Source organism: Odocoileus virginianus, chromosome 11 (assembly GCF_023699985.2).
Source record: "Odocoileus virginianus isolate 20LAN1187 ecotype Illinois chromosome 11, Ovbor_1.2, whole genome shotgun sequence".
Lineage (NCBI taxonomy): Eukaryota > Metazoa > Chordata > Mammalia > Artiodactyla > Cervidae > Odocoileus > Odocoileus virginianus.
Window position 1 is genome coordinate 32,571,070 of NC_069684.1, and position 19,022 is coordinate 32,590,091.

General features: G+C 57.5%; 2 protein-coding genes across 5 annotated transcripts; both read left to right on the top strand.

The window, feature by feature from the left end:
• The first annotated feature begins 86 nt into the window (after positions 1 to 86).
• Positions 87 to 8,890, top strand: TAS1R1 (taste 1 receptor member 1). Its single transcript, XM_020872204.2, has 6 exons — positions 87 to 1,091; positions 2,548 to 2,854; positions 4,587 to 5,348; positions 5,796 to 6,008; positions 6,328 to 6,448; positions 7,787 to 8,890. The coding sequence occupies exons 1-6, from the start codon at positions 901 to 903 to the stop codon at positions 8,716 to 8,718; spliced, it is 2,526 nt and encodes an 841-aa protein (XP_020727863.2). The 5' UTR covers positions 87 to 900; the 3' UTR covers positions 8,719 to 8,890.
• A 308-nt stretch (positions 8,891 to 9,198) lies between these two features.
• ZBTB48 (zinc finger and BTB domain containing 48) lies at positions 9,199 to 17,640 on the top strand. 4 transcript variants are annotated; one of them, XM_020887026.2, is made up of 11 exons: positions 9,199 to 9,267; positions 9,862 to 10,558; positions 11,242 to 11,483; positions 14,316 to 14,430; positions 15,014 to 15,106; positions 15,431 to 15,517; positions 15,688 to 15,842; positions 16,444 to 16,580; positions 16,653 to 16,817; positions 17,098 to 17,186; positions 17,278 to 17,640. In XM_020887026.2, the coding sequence occupies exons 2-11, from the start codon at positions 9,869 to 9,871 to the stop codon at positions 17,572 to 17,574; spliced, it is 2,070 nt and encodes a 689-aa protein (XP_020742685.1). In that variant the 5' UTR covers positions 9,199 to 9,267; positions 9,862 to 9,868; the 3' UTR covers positions 17,575 to 17,640. The 4 variants fall into 4 exon arrangements, with proteins under 4 accessions (XP_020742685.1, XP_020743440.1, XP_070330317.1 ...); XM_020887781.2 differs by having other exon boundaries at positions 9,228 to 9,309; XM_070474216.1 differs by having other exon boundaries at positions 9,257 to 9,334.
• The last annotated feature ends 1,382 nt before the right edge of the window (positions 17,641 to 19,022 follow it).

Sequence of the window (19,022 nt, forward strand, 5' to 3'; positions counted from 1 at the left end):
GAGATCCCAACGCTCAGCCCCGCGGCCCGAAAAGGGTCTCGAAGGCGCGGGCGCCCTCTGCCGGCGGTCTTGGCGGCGCACCCTGGCTTCCGCAGGCGCCTGTGTGGCTCGGGCCCATGGAGGCGGTGGAACCTAGGGACAGCCTGGGCGACACCCGGCCAGGCAGTCCCAACGAGAGCCCCATTTACATTATGCAAAAGCCTCACCCCGGCTGCGTGGAGAGGGAAAGTCAGATACCCCAAGTCCAGGGCCACCTCTCCGGAAATCCAGCTAGGACTTTCCCCCCCGCCCGCGACTGAAAAAGCTCCAGGATTGACGTTTTAAACAAAACCGGTCTGTTTGCATACCCTCCGTTTGCATGCATTTGTCTTTGAGCTGAAGGGAGCAACTGTGTATAAGGAGGCGAAATGGGGATGATTTACTCAGAATTTCAATTTCAGGAGACTGAGGATTGGTGTGGGTCACAAGTATAACTCAAAGCCTTGTCTCGTTCGGTAAACTGAGGCCCAGGTAAACGATTCTAAAACCTGCAGCTCGCTGAGAGCAACCTTTCACATTCTGTTTCTCAAGGCCCCCAGAGAAGCTGACCCCCCTCAAATTCCTGTCTTAACCAGGTAATGCCACAGGCACCAGAGCAAAGAGAACCCACAACCGTCCAGAGGAAGGGTCAGTGGGTTCCACCTGCTTTGCACCTGTGCCTTCACCCTGCCCAGTTCCTGAGGAGGACCACAGGCCCGGAAGGCAGAGGCAAACAGCCCTACAACTGGGCTCTAATCCCGCCCCCTTTCATAGGCATGAAACTGGGAAGCATCTGGGCAACTGCTGACCATTCTGAAAAACGGCCCAACCTGGTCACAGGGTGTGGCGTGGCCATGCCAGGCACAGGGCTGCCTGGCCAGCATGTCACTCTGGGGGGTGCGCCTGGTCGGCCTGCAGCTTTGCCTCTCCTGCTGTTGGGCTTTCAGCTGCCACAACACCCCGTCCTCCCCCGACTTCAGCCTCCCTGGGGATTACCTGCTTGCAGGCATGTTCCCTCTCCACAGTGCCCCTCTAGAGGCGAGAGGAAGACCCACGGTGACCTTCTGTGACAGGTGAGTGGGGGAGAGGTCAGCAGAACTGTCACCTGGGGGGGCCTGTGCCTTCGGGTCCTCTGCCAGCCTGCCGCTGCAAGACCTTGTGGGTTCTATCTCTGGAGTGACCATTTGGACTGCCTCCAACCCCTGCCCAACCTACAGCCAAGCCACCACCTTTAAGTGCTGGCTAGACTTTCCCTGGCACTTTCTACACATTCTTTTGTCCTGGTTGTTAAGAGTCCTTTGAATTATAGTTCCAGATCAGTTGTTTCCTGACTTTGTAATGTAACTAGCAGGCAAAGGTTAAGCATTCCAACTCCTTCCCTATCCCATTCCTCCCCAGTTCCCACTCCTTAGTCTCTCAGATTGCAAGTATGGTTCTCCAGGGGGAGGGAAATGGGGACGTATAGCAGAAGATGCTTCAGTAGCCTGAATGACTTAGGTTGGTGCCTTCCTGAAGTGGACAGTCTAGGTAGAAAAAAAAAAAAGAAAGCAACTGCTTTTCTTATAAAGGGGATAGTATTAGATTTGGTCAGTTCGAGGACGTCTCATGGCTCAGTGGCCCCAAATATGTAGCATACCTGCCAGCCAGCCTGGGAGGAAGATTCTAGAAAGCCTGGCGTGGGAGGACTGGCCCAAAGAGCTACAGTCGGGAGCCTGGGAAGAGGAGACTTGAGGGGGGAGGAGATACCTAAAAAAACAAGTTCAGGTGACTGAAGGGCTGTCGGGGGCAGGAGGTACTACATTTCCTTGCAGTGACTCAAGGACAGAAGTGGTAGGAATGATGGGGGAGCCTCCCAAGAGGCGGGGAGGCTGGGAAAAGGAGCAGGCTGGCACACTCCTCAAGCAGGGCTGAGTCACGGCCCTAGTGTGCCCGTGTCTGTGTTTCGCAGACAGGCCATGAGGAACACAGGCCCCCACCACAATCATGACAGGTTTGGTTAAACCAGTCTAGATGTTGCTGTGATTTGGTTAATGTTTTAGCCATGGTTAACATTTAAATCAATAAAGCAGATGCTCTCCATAGTGTAGTTGGGCCTCGCCTAATCAGTTGAAGGTCTTAAGAGAAAAGATGGAGATCCCTGGGGAAAAGATAGTCCTCTCTTTTGTTTGCGCTCTCTCCCTCTCTCTCTGTGTATATGTAGGTAGCTAGATAGCTAGATAGATGTATATATATGTCTCATCTTGGTTCTGTTTCTTTGGAGAACCCTAATATAGAAGATATCTCTGCTACAGGACTTGGGAGTCTTTTGATCCTAATATGCTTATGGGGGGGCGTGGTATGTGTACTTTTCCAATTTGTCCCTCACCTCTCCCAAGGCCTGTCAACAGAACTGTGTGTATGGTCCAGGGCCCATGTTGAGGTCATGGTTGTAGGAGCTGGACAGATGACCTCAGAGGTTCCTTTCTACCTCCAAGCCTGGGGTTCCCGGAGACCAGAGGTCCTTAGCTCTCAGCCTGGCTTTCCCTACAGGTCCAACAGCTTCAACGGCCATGGCTACCACCTCTTCCAGGCCATGCGATTCAGCATCGAGGAGATAAACAACTCCACCGCCCTGCTACCCAATGTCACCCTGGGGTACGAGCTGTACGATGTGTGCTCAGAGTCAGCCAACATGTATGCCACGCTAAGCATACTGAGCATGCTGGGGAGGCGCTATGTGGAGATCCAGGGAGACCCTGCCCACTTTTCCCCTGCGATGGTGGCGGTGATCGGGCCTGACATCACCAGCCACGCTCTCACCACTGCAGCCCTGCTGAGCCCCTTCCTGGTGCCCCTGGTAAGCTGGGGCCCTAGCAGTTCGCTCATCTCCCCTCCTGGCAAGTCCAGCATGGGCTGGGGTGGGTGTGCAGGAGCTGCTGTGCCCAAGGTGGGTCTGGACTTCAGAACCTCCTGGGCAGTCACTGCTCTTGAGTCACTTGCCTGGAGTTCCTTCTTCTCCAAGTGCTGCTACTGAGATCTCCCTGCTTCTGTGCTCACAGGAAAGTCCATTCTCCTTGGAAACCTCTGCTCATCTCTCTCCGGCTGCTGCCCATCACCCCACAGGCTTCACATCTACCCCACCCTCCTCCTCCCGTCTTTTCCTCCAGGCTCAGGCTCAGAGGTGTGGTGTCAGTCCCCTCCTCTGCTCATCAGCCTCTCCTGGGCCTCCTCTGATGACACACATGCCCTATCCCCCTCCATCCTCCGGGCTCTTCTCCTCTCAGCCTGGCTGACTCCCCCTTCCAAGGAGACTTCTCTGCAGTCTCCATTCCTGCTTGCTTCTCTCTCTTTGCGTTTACTCCTCCCTCCATGACCCTGGGCTCTGTCCTTTGAGCAGTGCTTGAAGATGGTGACTGTGGGTTGGGTAGGGGTTGGAGATGGGTCAGGTGACCACCCCAAGGCAGAACCAGCAAGGTCTTGCTGAGAAGGACTGGTGGAGGACCACTAGGTCTCCAACCCATTTGACTATTTGGACACTTTCTCCCAGCATTTATGACCTCCTCTTCCCTTGTGCCACTTCCTTCTCGTTTTCCTTTAGGGAATTCTGCTCCCCCCTACATCCCCCCCTGAGAATGAGGTGACTCTCTAGGACCCCACCCCTTCTCAGGCAAGCAGAAGGCCCTGGCTGAATTCCCATCTCCACCTTCCATCTCCACTCCTGAGAACCAGCTTTGTCTCCAGAGGCTCACCCAGTGCCTCCACTTCTTGGAGCCACCAGGGCCCCAAATGAACTTACCTCCTCCATAACAAAAGCCTCTTGTCTTCCTACATCCACCCCCCACCCCAGAGGGGTGACAGAGTGTGACAGAGTGACTGTCTCCAAGGAAGTCAGTGCCCGCTGCATTCCCTTGCCTGCTTCCACATCTAGCCCATCACTGCAGCCTCTGCCATGCGGCCCCTTAACCACATAGGTCCATCCCTTCCCTATGGCCACTGCCCCAGCTTTAACTGACTGCAATCCTCTCCCATCTAGATGATTCCATCAGCTCCTAGGAGTTCTGACTCTGGCCTTGAACCTTTTTAAACAGGTTCCTCATTGATCAGAGATGCATTCCTACAAGTTTGATGTCACTTTGCTGCCTAAACGCTGAGGGGCCCCCTGTGGCCTTGGGGTAAAGCCCTAGCACCTCAGCTAGGCTGAGTAGGGGCTAAGTAGTGGCTAAGGCTTCCTGCCCTGACGGAACACACAGGTTCATGCTCTCCTTCCTGCATCTGCCCTCCAGCTTTCCAGCCAAGTGGAAGTCCCTGGAGGGCCCCACACATATACCATTTCACTCCCTGCTTGCAGGTTGCGTTCACTTTGTCCACAGGCCAGAGTCTCCTTTCTCTCCCAGAATTCTCTCTGGAGACCTGCCCCCTTCTCCACGGGTAACTTAGCAATGCTTTGCTTGAGACCCCAGGCCAGAACCTCATCTCCATCCCCCTTCTCCCTCCCCTCCCACTCCCATGTCCCCACGCCCAGCACAGGGCTGGCATTGGGGGGCCCTCAGTCGAGGCTGATGCCACTTAACTTGAACTGAACTCCACAGGTCAGCTATGGAGCCAGCAGCATGGTGCTCAACGCGAGGAGGCTCTACCCCTCTTTTCTGCGCACCATCTCCAGTGATAAGCACCAGGTGGACATCTTGGTGCTGCTGCTGCAGAGGTTCGGGTGGGTCTGGATCTCCATCGTGGGTGGTGAAGGTGACTACGGGGAGGTAGGGATACAGGAACTGGAGTACCAGGTCACCCGGCAGGGCATCTGTGTTGCCTTCAGGGACATTGTGCCTTTCTCCGCCCGACCGGGCGACGAGCGGATGCAGAGCATGATACGCTGCCTGGTCCAAGCCAGGACCACCGTCGTAGTGGTTTATTCCGGCAGACAGGTGGCCAGGGTGTTCTTTGAGTCTGTGGTGCTGGCCAAATTGACTGCCAAGGTGTGGATCGCCACAGAAGACTGGGCCATCTCTAGTCACATCAACAGTCTGCCCGGGATCCAGGGCATCGGCACAGTGCTGGGTGTGGCCATCCCGCACAGGCATGTCCCTGGCCTGAAGGAGTTTGAACAGGCCTATGTCCGGGCCAACAAAGGAGTTCTCAGGCCTTGCCCCCAGGGCTCCTGGTGCAGCAGCAACCAGCTGTGTACAGAATGCTGGGCTTTCACGGCACAGGCGATGCCCACGCTAGCAGAGTTCTCCATGAGCTCTGCCTACAACGCGTACCAAGCTGTCTACGCCGTGGCCCATGGCCTCCACCAGCTCCTGGGCTGCACTTCTGGAGCCTGTTCAAGGGGCTGGGTCTACCCCTGGCAGGTAAGGCACTTACCAGCCATTGGCACCCACTATCTGCCTTCCTAAGGCAGGCAGCGTGGTTACTCTTCAGCCACCCTAAATGCTGGGTGTGGGGGGCAAAGGCTGACCGCTAGAGGCTGATCCCTTCTATGAGACTCGTCTTGGTCTTCTCTGAGCTGCGGCTCCACCCACCCACCAGGCCTCGGATCCAGGGTTTGAAAGCTCTGCAAAGGGCTGCCTTGTTAGAGACTTTTCTCACTCAGGAGGCTGGTTAGGAGGGTCAAGGGGCCTCCTAGGAGGGGAGGGGGGCTGAGGAAGGGACCAAAACTTCCAGGTGGGCTGAAATGCCCCAGGTAGAAGCTCAGCAAGGTCCCATGCACTTGCTTCCTGGGCCATCTGGGTATGGGAGGACCCAGGAGGAGCAGCTGCTGTCATCAGCACCAGCTCCGTTATCCCTGTTTGTTTCAGCTTCTGGAGCAGATCCGCAAGGTGAATTTCCTTTTACACAAAAACACTGTGACATTTAATGACGATGGCAATACCCTCAGCAACTATGACATAATCGCCTGGGACTGGAGTGGCCCCAAATGGACCTTCAGGGTCATCGGCTCCTCCTCTCCATTTTCAGTGTCGCTGGACATAAATACGACCAAAATCCGGTGGCATGGAAACGCCAGCCAGGTAACAGGGACATGGTCACTAGCCACGTGACTGCCTGATGGGCAGCCTGAAGCCTGGGGGCAGTGCTGACACAGCTCACACAGAGCACGAGGTTGGATCCCAGGTATCAGGCTGTATGGCTCTCCCCAGCCCTGCCAGGGAGGCTCCCAGGGCTCAGACAGACAGATGCCCAGTTGCTGCTGGTTCACATGACCAGGGGCTCTGCTCTGGGAGTGAGCTGTGAGGGCAGATGCCCAAAGACCCCGTTTTCCATCCCATGTGTGAGGGTCCCTTGATATGACATCTCCACATGGCTGCAGAACACCATGGCTTCTTGCAGGTGCCTACGTCTGTGTGTTCCAGGGACTGTCCTGAAGGCCACCAGAGAGTGATCATAGGTTTCCACCATTGTTGCTTTGAGTGTGTGCCTTGTGAGGCCGGGACCTTCCTCAATAAGAGTGGTGAGTGACCAGTGATTAATGGGTGAACCACCAGCACTCCTAGGGTCTGTAGAGCAGATGGAAGCACCTCCCTTGGGCCACACGTGTGCAGAACCAGGACTCTGGTCACTTTGCTGCCAGTTAGGGACAGTTTGGAGGACACCTTCCACCAGACCTACGTTCTGATCAAGCAGAAAGAAACAAGCAGTTGAAGGCCTCATATTTAGCTGTGTTCTTTTTAAGAGAGCTCCAAACCCCTGCACCTACAGAGACAATTTTATCCTAAACTCAGCATCTTTATCCAAACAGATGTGTTTCATTCCCTTTGTACCCTCCCATATTGCTCTTTTTTTTTCTTTTTTCTTCCCATTTTATCTGTATGAAATCCCATCTATTGACCGTGCCAGTGACACCCAGTGCCTTGAACAGCTTGGCTTGAATGCAGACACTAGCATGACTGCGGCAGGACAAAAAGTTCTTCCATCCTGCGATGCAAGGTCATGGTCAGAGGGCAGACAGAGGTAGCTAAGGGGCTCAGCCCAGAGCTGGACTCCAGGGGCCACATGCCTTCTTTTACCATCTTGGTGGGCGTGGGAATGCATCTCTTCCATACTGAGGGAATCAACTCAACTCAGAGAAACCACAGAGAGGCAGCTCAAGAAGGTGGACTTGGCTAGGGAGAGAGGAGCCGTGGGAGAGATGAAAATGCCCTTCCTTTGGGGCTGGCTGCTTGCCCTGGATCACAGCCTCAGGGTGGTGCGGGCAGAGCTACAGGGTAAAGCCCTCTCTATGACCTCTTGGCTTGCCAACTCCTTCTGGGATCAGGAGTCACACAGAACTGACCCAAGTGTCTCCATGATCTGTAATTAACACAGGCATATTAAGGAAACACATGGCCTGGGGGCTGTCACTCAGGGCTACCCTCATCTTGCTGTGCCTGGCAGAGCCCAGTTCCTGTGCTACAGCCCCACCAGCACCTTGCAGGGTTGTTGTTATTATTGTGCAAGTCACTAAGTCGTGTCCAACTCTTCGCGACCCTGTGGACTGTAGCACGCCAAGCTTCCCTGTCTTTCCCTTTGTCTGTTTTTCAGAGTTGCTCAAACTCATGGATTCAAGGAGCCTGGCAGGCTGCAGTCCATGGGGTCGCAAGAGCTGGACACGACTTAGCGACTAATCCACCACCACCATGTCCCTTGAGTCGATAATGCCATTCAATCATCTCACCTTCTGTCGCCCCCTTTTCCTCCTGCCCTCAATCCTTCCCAGCATCAGGGGCTTTTCCAATGCAAGGGTTGTACAGCCTCCCTTTCCTGCTGTCCTCACCTGGCTCTCAGGAACCCTCTTCATCTTCTCTTCCAGACCCCTATAGATGCCGGCCTTGTGGGAAAGAAGAGTGGGCACCTGAGAGAAGCCAGACCTGCTTCCCACGCACCGTGGTGTTTTTGACGTGGCACGAGCCAGTCTCTTTGGTGCTGCTGGCAGCTAATACCATGCTGCTGGTGGTGGTGGCTGGGACTGCTGGCCTGTTTGCCTGGCACCTAGACACCCCTGTGGTGAGGTCAGCTGGGGGCCGACTGTGCTTCCTCATGCTAGGCTCCCTGGCAGGGGGGACTTGGGGCCTCTATGGCTTCTTTGGGGAGCCCACACTGCCCACGTGCTTACTGCGCCAAGGCCTCTTTTCCCTCGGTTTTGCCATCTTCCTGTCCTGCCTGACGGTCCGCTCCTTCCAACTTGTCTTCATCTTCAAGTTTTCTGCCAGGTTACCCACCTTCTTCCGTGCGTGGGTCCAAAACCATGGTGCTGGCCTGTTTGTGATGATCAGCTCAACAACCCAGCTGCTTATCTGCCTAATTTGGCTTGCAGTGTGGACCCCACTGCCGACCAGGGAATACAAACACTTCCCTCAACTGGTGGTGCTTGGCTGCACAGAGGCTAACTCACTGGGCTTCATGCTGGCTTTTACCTACAATGGCCTCCTCTCTGTCAGCGCCTTTGCCTGCAGCTACCTGGGCAAGGACCTGCCAGAGAACTACAATGAGACCAAATGTGTCACCTTCAGCTTGCTCCTCAACTTCGTGTCCTGGATCGCCTTCTTCACCATGGCCACTATCTATCAGGGCAAGTATCTGCCCGCGGTCAACGCGCTGGCCATGCTGAGCAGCTTGAGTGGCTGCTTCAGCGGTTATTTCCTCCCCAAGTGCTACGTGATTCTGTGCCGCCCGGACCTCAACAGCACAGAGCACTTCCAGGCCTCCATCCAGGACTACACCAGGCGCTGTGGTTCCACCTGACCACTGGATCGAGCATGGTCAAGCCTGGAGGGGTGGACTCAGGGGCGAAGGTGGAACCGGGGCGTCCAGGACCTGGGGTGTCCGGGAGGCTCCTCAGCCTTGGAGTGCGAAGTGTAAACCCACGGGAGGGCTCAGTCAGAGCTGCGCCGGCTGCCAATAAAAGTGAAATGTGCGTCTTCGTTGCGCTTCCTCTCTAGGGCGACGGTAGAGCGCTGCCTCTTCAAGCCTCAGGGCGCTGTGCGGCCCGGCTAACCGCAGGCGGAACCTCGGAACTCCCAGCGGGCAAGAGACCGACTGTCCAGCTTGGCGTTGCTAGGCAACCCAGGGAGGCGGGCCCAATGCCGGGGGGCGGGGGGAACTGGACTGGTCCCACCTCTCTCTCTATCCCATTGGCTGCTATCTATGTAGTAGATACCTCCAGGGGCAGGAGGTAAAGGCCTGCGCCCACCGAGGCGTCCCGCCCCGGCCGGCGCGCCCTGACGTCACGTCCGGCGGCGGCGACGGCGGCGTCTCTGCACTTTCGCCGGGCACGTACGGCCGGGGCAGTTGGTCAGTGGGCTTGTGTGGGCTACCTGGCTCGGGTCTGGAGGGGTATGCGTAGGGAGCATGGACCAGGGTGAGGAGGTCGAGGGGCAAGGGACGAGGGAGGGGGCGCTGTGGGCCGCCGTGACTGCTGACGGAGTGTGACCGCGGCCGCCTTCCGCCCGGCTGCTCGAGACGTGTGGGCGCGGCGTGGGTTCCTCTCACCTGTCTGCAGCCGCTGTCCTCCCCTGCCTCCGGTCTTCTCGCTCTGCCAGGCTGATAAGTTCGCGCTGATTCAGCGCCTCTTTTCCCAAACTTTTGATTTCCTCCCACCGGCACCCTTTCCCGATTGTGTCCCCACCTAGTCCTCCCGCACCCCCTTCACCCACACTCTCTGCCCACCGGCGATATGGCCTGTTTGCTTGGACCCCGCCCCAGGGAGGCTCTCAGTCCCTTCCTGCCTCAACTTGCACCTTCTAACCTTGATCTAAGTCCTGGTTGTAATAAACGTGAATGAATAGAATCTGTCTCCCTTTACCCTGGTCTCAGCTCCAGGGCCTTTCTCTTGCTGCCTCTGGGTTGGACTGGTCAGAGTGTCACTGCCGTGTTTCTTCCCTTCAGAGGGACCATGGACGGCTCTTTCGTCCAGCACAGCGTGAGGGTTCTGCAGGAGCTCAACAAGCAGCGGGAGAGGGGCCAGTACTGCGATGCCACTCTGGATGTGGGGGGCCTGGTGTTCAAGGCACATTGGAGTGTTCTTGCCTGCTGCAGCCACTTCTTCCAGAGCCTCTACGGGGATGGCTCAGGGGGCAGTGTCGTCCTCCCTGCGGGCTTTGCCGAGATCTTTGGCCTCCTGCTGGACTTTTTCTACACCGGCCACCTCGCCCTCACCTCGGGGAACCGGGATCAGGTGCTCCTGGCAGCCAGGGAGTTGCGAGTGCCAGAGGCTGTGGAGTTGTGCCAGAGCTTCAAGCCCAAACCCGCGGTGGGACAGCCACCAAGTGGCCAGAGTGGACTTGGGAAACCTGCCCCCCGGGATGTGAACAGCCACCCCAAGGAGTCCGCGGGTGTGGAGAAGGAGGAAGTTTCAAGGACTCTGGGTCAAATCCCCAGGGATTCGGAGCTCAGCGGTAGTCTCAGTCCCCAGAGGTCCCGGCTTGGCCTCCCTGCTCAGAGTGAGAGCCCGTCCTTTCTCCGTGGGAAACTCAAGCAGGCCCTGAAGCTCTGTCCCCCTGGGGACAAGGAGCCTGAGGATTGCAAAGTGCCCCCAAGGCCCTTCGAAGCTGAAGGTGTCCAGCTGCAGGGCGGGACTAATGAGGTACTGTGCTCAGGGTGTTGGAGAAGGGGAGATGGGGAGAAGGGACTGATACTTTTCAGGGGTAATCTGGACCTAAAGGTAGAGTCTGTTTTGTGGATTTAGAACAGGCTTTCTCCAAATATAGGGCTTCCCAGGTGGTGCAGTGGTAAAGAATCTGCCTGTCAAGGTAGGAGATGCGGTTCAATCCCTGGATCAGAAAGATCCCCTAGAGAAGGAAATGGCAACCCACTCCAGTATTCTTGCCTGGGAAATCCCATGAATGGAGGAGACTGATGGGCTACAGTCCATGGGGTTGCAGAGATGGATGTGATGTCTCCAAATGCAGGAAGCTCCATCCCACAGCCTCAGGCTGACCTTCCTGCCAGTTGTGTCTGTGGTTGGCAGCTTCTTATGGCCGATGGGGGTGGCATTAGGTGTTTCCCCAGGGAAGTGAAATCCAGGCGGACTTCCAGTTACCCACAAACAGATCTCCTGCCCTCAAACCTGGGATTGGGTTGTTGCTGCTGCCCTGGGACCTTGAAGGAAACAGGCACTGATGAAGGAACGGACGGGTCCTGGGACAGGCCTGGGTTGGGACTTGGGATGAAACTGGATGGAGCTGGCCACCCTGTAGACCCATCCCCAAAACCCCTGCTGATTCAGTTTGGTGACCTCACCCCCTCCTGCTGCCTCTTCTGCTCTAGTGGGAGGTGGTAGTTCAAGTTGAGGACGACGGGGATGGCGATTATGTTTCTGAAACTGAGACTGTTCCGACCAAGAGGAAAGCAAATGTAATCAGAAAGCCCTGTGCTGCCGAGCCAACCCGGAGTGCAGGTTCCCTGGCAGCCAAGCCTGCTGGGAACAGAAAAGGTACAGCGGTGCCAGTTGAATGCCCCACATGTCATAAAAAGTTTCTCAGCAAATATTACCTAAAAGTCCACAACAGGTAAACGTTCTGTTTTTCTATTTTCTTTTACCATCTGCTGTTCCTGTGTTGGGGGGAGGGGGCCCACACTCCCCACTTGCGACCCACGTAGGGGGCTGGGGTGCCACCTCAGATCCACACAGTGCCTGGCATTGGTATCCTCTGACCATTGGGGAGTGAGACTCTGACCTTGGACAGCTTCCTTCTTCCTCCCCCTTCTGTGAGCTCTCTGCTGGGAGTGGGTTTGGGGACACCCAGGTGGCGCTAGTGGTAAAAAACCCACCTGCCAATGTAGGAGACATAAGAGATGGAAGATCCCCTGGAGAAGGGCATGGCAACCCACTCCAGTATTATTGCCTGGAGAATCCCGGGTACAGAGGAACCTGGCTGGCCACAGTCCATGGGATCGCAAAGAGTCTAACAGGATTGAAGTGGCTTGAAGCAGCTGTTAGCATCAGGCTCCACCCACTGTGGACCTTGACCTCCAGCAGGCTTCTCCCAAGGAGGTGAGAGCAGCCTGAGGGCCCACAGTGTGGCTCCAGCCTGACCCCACACCGCAGGTGTTTCTGAAGCCTGGCAGTGTAGGCCTGGGGCGAAGATGTCCATCTTTAGGGTGGGTGCCGCCTGCATTTCTGCAGACAGGTTAAATCTCAGATGTCAGCAGAGCACTGGGGACCCTTTGTCTAAAGCTGCTGTGTCCAGTAAGGTGTTGACTTAAAAAATATTCAAAACCTAAAAGTTGAGAGTTATCTTTTATTCCGTGGGAATTTTTAGGACTTCAAGCCCAGGAGGCAGCAGCATCTCAAGTAACCCTGAGAGAACTGCTCCAAGGAAGCAAAGGGAGGAGCCAGGTTATATAAAAATTTTTGCAACCAAGGGTATATAGTCTGAACATCAAAAGATTATTGTTAGAGAAAACCAGATATCCCAAGTTAAGGAATTTTGCACTTTTCTATGTATGGGAAGATGTAAGCATCTGGGCTCACTGAAATCACTCCTTGGATATGCACCTCAGCTTTCTGGGACAAGTATCCTGTGTTTTTCGCATCTTGAGCGTCCTTGGGGCTCACCTCAGGAAGTGGCTGCATTTTGATGGCTGCAGATAGCAGGTATTCTTCTCCTGAGTTCCCTTAGGGCTCACTGGCTTTCCTGGAGGGCTACAATGACTGGTGCCTGTGACATCCTTGTTTACTGATGTGGCAGGAGATACTCCATTTCTCAAAGGTAATCAGATTCCACAGGAAGCTATTTTAACTTAAAAGTAATTAAAATTAATTAAGTTCCATTCCTAAGTCATGATAGCTTCATTTTAAGTGCTCAGTAGCTACTTGCGGCCCGGCTGCTGAATGAAGGCCACAGCATGGATGCGGAGTATTGGAATATTTCCTTCATCCCGTGCATCCTTGTGGAAGGCACTGCCCCCGAGGCCTTGCTCTTCCTACAGCCTGCAGGGAGGGCAGCTAGGTGACACGCCTTCCCCTCCTGCCCCTCTTCAGCCCCAGACAGCACCTGGTGCAATGTCTTGCCAAGCCAGGCTGGGCCATGCACGTTTTCTCACTATGACACTCTCAGAGGCCCCAGATGACTGAATGAAGTTGGAACTGAGGACAGAGCCCTCTTGCTCTCCCTGCTCTGGGGGCAGCTGCTGCCAGTGGAGCCTTTGGGCCAGTCACCCTGGGGTGACCTGTTGCCTGCCTGCACACTCCCTAGGGTGAAGCTTGGGTGCAGGTACCAGCCCCGTCCTTATGCTGCAGGCCACTGGACTGACCTAAGAACTAGGAGGGAGTGCCAGCTGAGGTGCCAACAGGTCTTGCGGGCGGGGGACAGTCAGTGTATCAGCAGGGGATGAGAGAAGAGTGCCTGTGGCAGGCTGTCCGTGCTCTTCCCGCACCATTCTGGGCTCTGAGATCAGGGTTCACTTAGTTCATTCAGTGAGTTGTCTGCCAGGTGGCTGGGCGCTTCAGATACCTTCATGAACAGAACAAAGGGGCCTTGTGGAGCTCGCCTTCCAGCAGGGCGGTGAGACCCTGAACAACCAGATAAGAGACTCTGCAGTGTGCTGAAGGGCTAGAAGTGCCATGGGAAAAAAGAAAAGGACAGGAGGGCTGGGGAGGGGGACCTGGGGAGTTCAGGGTCGGGTCAGGTTGCAATTGTAAAGACAGGAGACTACCCAGCAGGTTCAGAGGAAGTGAGGAAGCTTGCAGATGGCTGGGGAGCAGCTCTGGGCTGGAGGGGAGCTGGAGCAGAGGCTCTGGGGTGGGAGGGAGGCAGCAAGGTAAGGGGCAGCAGCAGGCTTTTCTTGGGGCCAGATGCCAAGTGTTAGAGGGTTGAGTAGGTGATGAGACCTGGTTATCCCCGAGGGTCCATCTGACTCCTAAAGTGGACACTTGTTGGGAGGCCTGCGTGGAGCACAGGGCCAGGTAGGAGGCCCAGGCAGTGGCCTGGGGATGGTGTGGCCACATGGGTAGTAGCCCAGAGGCCAGCCGAGGTGGTCAGATTGTGGCCATGGTTTCCAAGGCCGAGCTCGCATAAGTCCCAGGCAGGCTGAGAGGTTTCTCCAGGGAGTCGGGGCCCAGAGGTTGTTTCTGCCTTTGGAGAGACACTGCAGCTGGGCCTCCCAGTGGCCTGTGGTTCTGGGGTGTCCCCTACGGCGGGGAGCTGTGCCCTCCCTTGCAGAGTCTCTGGGAGGGAGGAGGGTTTCTGGACGCACCCCACACAGCTTCACCAGCCACGTGGAGAGCCTCAGGCGTCAGCCCGGGCAGCTCAGCACTGTCAGCAGAGGTGCCAGAGCGGGCCCTGTGTGAGGGAGTGCGGCGAGTCCACTCAGCCTCCATAACCCGTGGCTTCTCCCAGCAGGAAACACACTGGGGAGAAACCCTTTGAGTGTCCCAAATGTGGGAAGTGTTACTTCCGGAAGGAGAACCTCCTGGAGCATGAAGCCCGGAACTGCATGAACCGCTCAGAACAGGTACCTGAGGGCCAGCCAGGGTCCTGCTGGGCAGGCGCACGCTGGCTTCTGTCTCTTCCACCTGGGAGGGGCCCCCAGGGGACTGACTTGACAGGACTGTAGACTTGAGAGCCGCAGGGTCCTTGGATGTTATCGGGTCCACTCCCTGGTATGACAGTGGGGACACAAGTCCCAAGGGCAGAAGGGACGAGCCCAGGAGGGACACTGTAGGAGGTATCTTGGGTTTGCTTGCCTGGGTTCCTGGGCTTTGGAGAAGGAGGGTAGGTGCTGAGAAAGGCCACCTGGCCACCTCCCCCCATCCCCCTGGTGGGCTAAACCCTGCTTCCTAGAGGCTGGTCACCAGTCAGGGTGGGGGTCACAGGTAAGGCCAGTCGGCCTTTGTCCCTGATCTGACTCCCAGTCTGGTGTGGTGGGCTTGCAGCACTCAGCGATGGTCACGGTCAGGGCAAGCAGGTTTTGTGTTACCCTCTCCCACCATAGTGCCCCCACCCCCTTGGGCAGACTCTTGCCAGCAGCAAGTGGAAGCCCGGGCAGAGGCCTTCCCCCCCCTAATGCCGGCCCCGCTTGCCCCTCACGCTGCCAGGTCTTCACGTGCTCCGTGTGCCAGGAGACATTCCGCCGGAGAATGGAGCTGCGGGTGCACATGGTGTCCCACACGGGAGAGATGCCCTACAAGGTCAGGCTCGGCCTGTCCCCGAGGCTGGAGGCCGAGGGGCGGCCCCAGGATATCCACCCCACCCGCCTCGCCTAGCCCTTCATGTGGGAAGGTGTTGGAGCCTCCCTTCCCTACCTGCCCAGTGCTCCTGTGTCTTTGGGCAGGATTTCCTCACTGGAGGACAACCTCAGCCTCCACCTGGGTGTGGCCTTCACACCTGGTCGAGGAGCATCTCAGGCTGGGCCCTGCCTCTGGGTTCCTGCCCCAGTAGACCTGGGGGTGACCCGGCTTCCAGTGTTGTTGGCGGCTTCTACGGTCACAGGTGACCGTGAACCTGTCTTGCAGTGCTCCTCCTGCTCCCAGCAGTTCATGCAGAAGAAGGACCTTCAGAGCCACATGATCAAGCTGCATGGAGCCCCCAAGCCCCATGCGGTAAGTGCCAGCCTGCGCCAAGGATGGGGGCCGGGCCCTCTGCGATCCTGGGAGCCAGCCCAGGGAGGTGGTGTGGCTGGCCTAGAGCAGGCAGGCTATGCGGTTTCCCAGGGCAGGGACTCCAGGGCAGTCCTGCTCCTCACTCTGGCCCTGCCCCCTCTGTCCCTTAGTGTCCCACTTGTGCCAAGTGCTTCCTGTCCCGGACGGAGCTGCAGTTGCATGAGGCGTTCAAGCACCGTGGGGAGAAGCTGTTTGTGTGCGAGGAGTGCGGGCACCGGGCATCAAGCCGGAATGGCTTGCAGATGCACATCAAGGCCAAGCATAGGTGGGACCGTCCTCCCCAGGGCCATCCTGCCTGGACCGTCCTCCTCGGGGCCGTCTTCCCTGGGGCCATCCTCCCTGGACCGTCCTCAGGGCCATACTGCCTGGACTGTCCTCCTCAGGGCCGTCCCCCGGGGCCATCCTCCCTGGACTGTCCTCCTCAGGGCTGTACCCCGGGGCCATCCTCCCTGGACTGTCCTCCTCGGGGCCGTACCCCGGGGCTATCCTCCCTGGACTGTCCTCCCCAGGCCCGGCCTGCTGCCACTCACAGGGGCCAGAGTGCCCCCACCTGTGTCCAAAGCCTGTAGCCTTTCTGGAGGGAGGACCTGAGGGATGACACAGCTTGCCAAGCAGGGAGGCTGTAGGCGGGGATTCAGGCAGAATGAGGCTCTGGGCCTCCCTGGGCAGAGTCCTGGTTTCCCGTAGCTCCCGGGATGCAGCTCATGCCCTCTTTTCCCTGGGCAGCCCGACTCTGTTCTCACAGCTCAGGCAGGCTGGCCTCAGCCTGGCCTGTATCCTTGGCTCTGGGATCAGGTGTGTTCCCAGCTGCAGGGGCACCAAGGGGACTGCTTCTTTCGGTGACGCCTGTGTCCCCGCCTGGACAGGAACGAGCGGCCGTACGTCTGTGAGTTCTGCAGCCACGCCTTCACCCAGAAGGCCAATCTCAACATGCACCTGCGCACGCACACAGGCGAGAAGCCCTTCCAGTGCCACCTCTGTGGCAAGACCTTCCGCACCCAAGGTGAGGCAGGCCGGCCCCTCCCTGGGCTGGGGTTGAGGCCTGGCGGCTGAGCCCCGCTCCTTGTCCCCACAGCCAGCCTGGACAAGCACAACCGCACCCACACTGGCGAGAGGCCCTTCAGCTGTGAGTTCTGCGAGCAGCGCTTCACGGAGAAGGGGCCCCTGCTGAGGCACGTGGCCAGCCGCCACCAGGAGGGCCGGCCCCACTTCTGCCAGATCTGCGGGAAGACCTTCAAAGGTACCTGGCCTGTGGAAGGCCATTGCCCTGCCTTACCCTGGGCGGAGAGAGGGCCAGGCCCTTTCCCCTGGTCAGAGCTGGAGGGGTTCCCCGGGAAAGGTTGGGTGCAGCAGTGGCTGTCACATGCCCCTTGGCAGCAGAACTCTCTTGCCAGCAGGGAGGGGCTGGAGGCTCCCGAAGGCCCCGGGCAGTAGTGACTTCAGGGTGCTGCCCGAGAAGCTGGCAGGGCCAAGCCCGCCCACTTCCTGCCTCCCCTGACCCCGGCCCTTCCCTCCTGCAGCCGTGGAGCAGCTGCGTGTGCACGTGAGGAGACACAAGGGGGTCAGGAAGTTCGAGTGCACCGAATGTGGCTACAAGTTCACCAGGCAGGTAGGCCTGGGGCTGACTTGCCTCCTCCAGCCCCTTCGGGCTCCTGAACCATCCTCCTTCAGCACCCAGCCTGAGCCCCCCTAACCCCTAGGCCCACCTGCGGAGGCACATGGAGATCCACGACCGGGTGGAGAACTACAACCCCAGGCAGCGCAAGCTCCGGAACCTGGTCATTGAGGATGAGAAGATGGTGGTGGTGGCGCTCCAGCCGCCCCCCGACTTGGAGGTGGGCTCAGCTGAGGTCATCGTGGAGTCACTGGCCCATGGTGGCCTGGCATCGCAGCTCCCTGGCCAGAGACTGTGTGCTGAGGAGAGCTTCACAGGTGCGGGCGTCATGGAGCCCTCGCTCATCATCACGGCTGCCATCCCCGAAGACTGTGACACATAGCCCCTCACCCAAGTGAGCGGTTCACTTGGCCCCAGCCCCCAATAAACCACAGGGCTTTGGACTCGACCATTCCAGCCCATCCAGTGGTCTGTTCCCCTGGGAACTTGGGCTCTAGGAGGAGCTGCTTTCCTGCCATGTCCTCTAGAAGAAATGGGGCACTGCCTGATTTGTGCATCCCAGAGCTTGGCCAGCAGCTTCCCCAGGTTGTTGGGAGACCCCACGGGTGAAATGTGGGTTGGTAGCTTTGGGGGCCACGCCTCTGGCTCGGGGCACTCTAATTTTTCTCCCGTCCGGGTTTTAGAACTGGACCAGATGGAGCAGTAGCGTTCCTACAGCATAGCTTCGGCAATGCCAGCTAGTGAAAGCAGAATTCATCACTCAGCCTCTGGAGTCAAAACATGGTGGCCAGGGTCCTGATGATGGTGGCTGGCCAAGATGGGGGCCCAGTGAGTGTGCAGCCGAGCGGATCTGGGGCTGGAGGACAGGCTTGCGGCTAAGCATACTCTGAATCCTGGCTGGTGGAGAGACTACAGGCAGGAACTTTGCCTGGGGAGAAGCTTGTCCAGGGGGCTGGCTTGAGGCACAGGCAAGGCCAGGCCTAGGATGGCCAGAGGCCTGGGTAGCACACAGGTTCCGTAGCCGTGGGAAGAAGCGCCTGGGCTTAGGAGGCCAGTTGCCTGCACCGATTCCTCCCCAGCTCCTTCGTGATGTTTGTGACCTGGGGCAAATGACTAAGTGCTTCATTTCCTTATTTTTAATGGAATTAGTGACAGTACATGCTTCATAGAGAAGAATTAAATGAGGGAGCCTGCTGTTCCAGTCTGACTACTGGGTAACAGAACACCCAGAACTGCCCATGGGCTGGAGGGCAGGTCTGCTCTCAGGATGGCTCACTTGTGTGTGCCTGAGAAGGTGGCCCTGGCTGTGAGCCGGGTGCTCCTCAAGGGGTTGCGTGGGCTCCACCAGAGAATGGTAGCTGAGTGCCGAGTGCACACGTCCCAACAGGCCAAAGCTGCCTGTCTGTGACCCAGCCCTGCAAGTCCAGTGTCACCCCGCCACATGGCGTTGGTCCAGGCAGTCATCACAACATCATTCCTCAGGTTCAAGGCTAGGGAACGTGGGCCCCACCACTCACATTGGAACCTGCACACGTTCACAGCTGCCTCACCCGGAGTCTGCCCTTCTGCTCACTGCTTAGCTTAGCACAGTGTGGGCAGTCAGCGGCAGTGACAATCATGATCCGCCACTCACCTCCTCACTGGAGGATTCCCGAGGCACCTGCCCCATCCTGTGCTGAACACCTCGGATCTGAGGAAGGAAATTCCGTTTTAGAACCAGAACCCATCCAGCCGTCTTTCCTGTTACTCCTTGACCACTAGGTAAAGAGGTAAAGATGATATTCAAGTGCAGTGACTGCCAGCCAGGTCATGAGCCACTGCAGATGACCA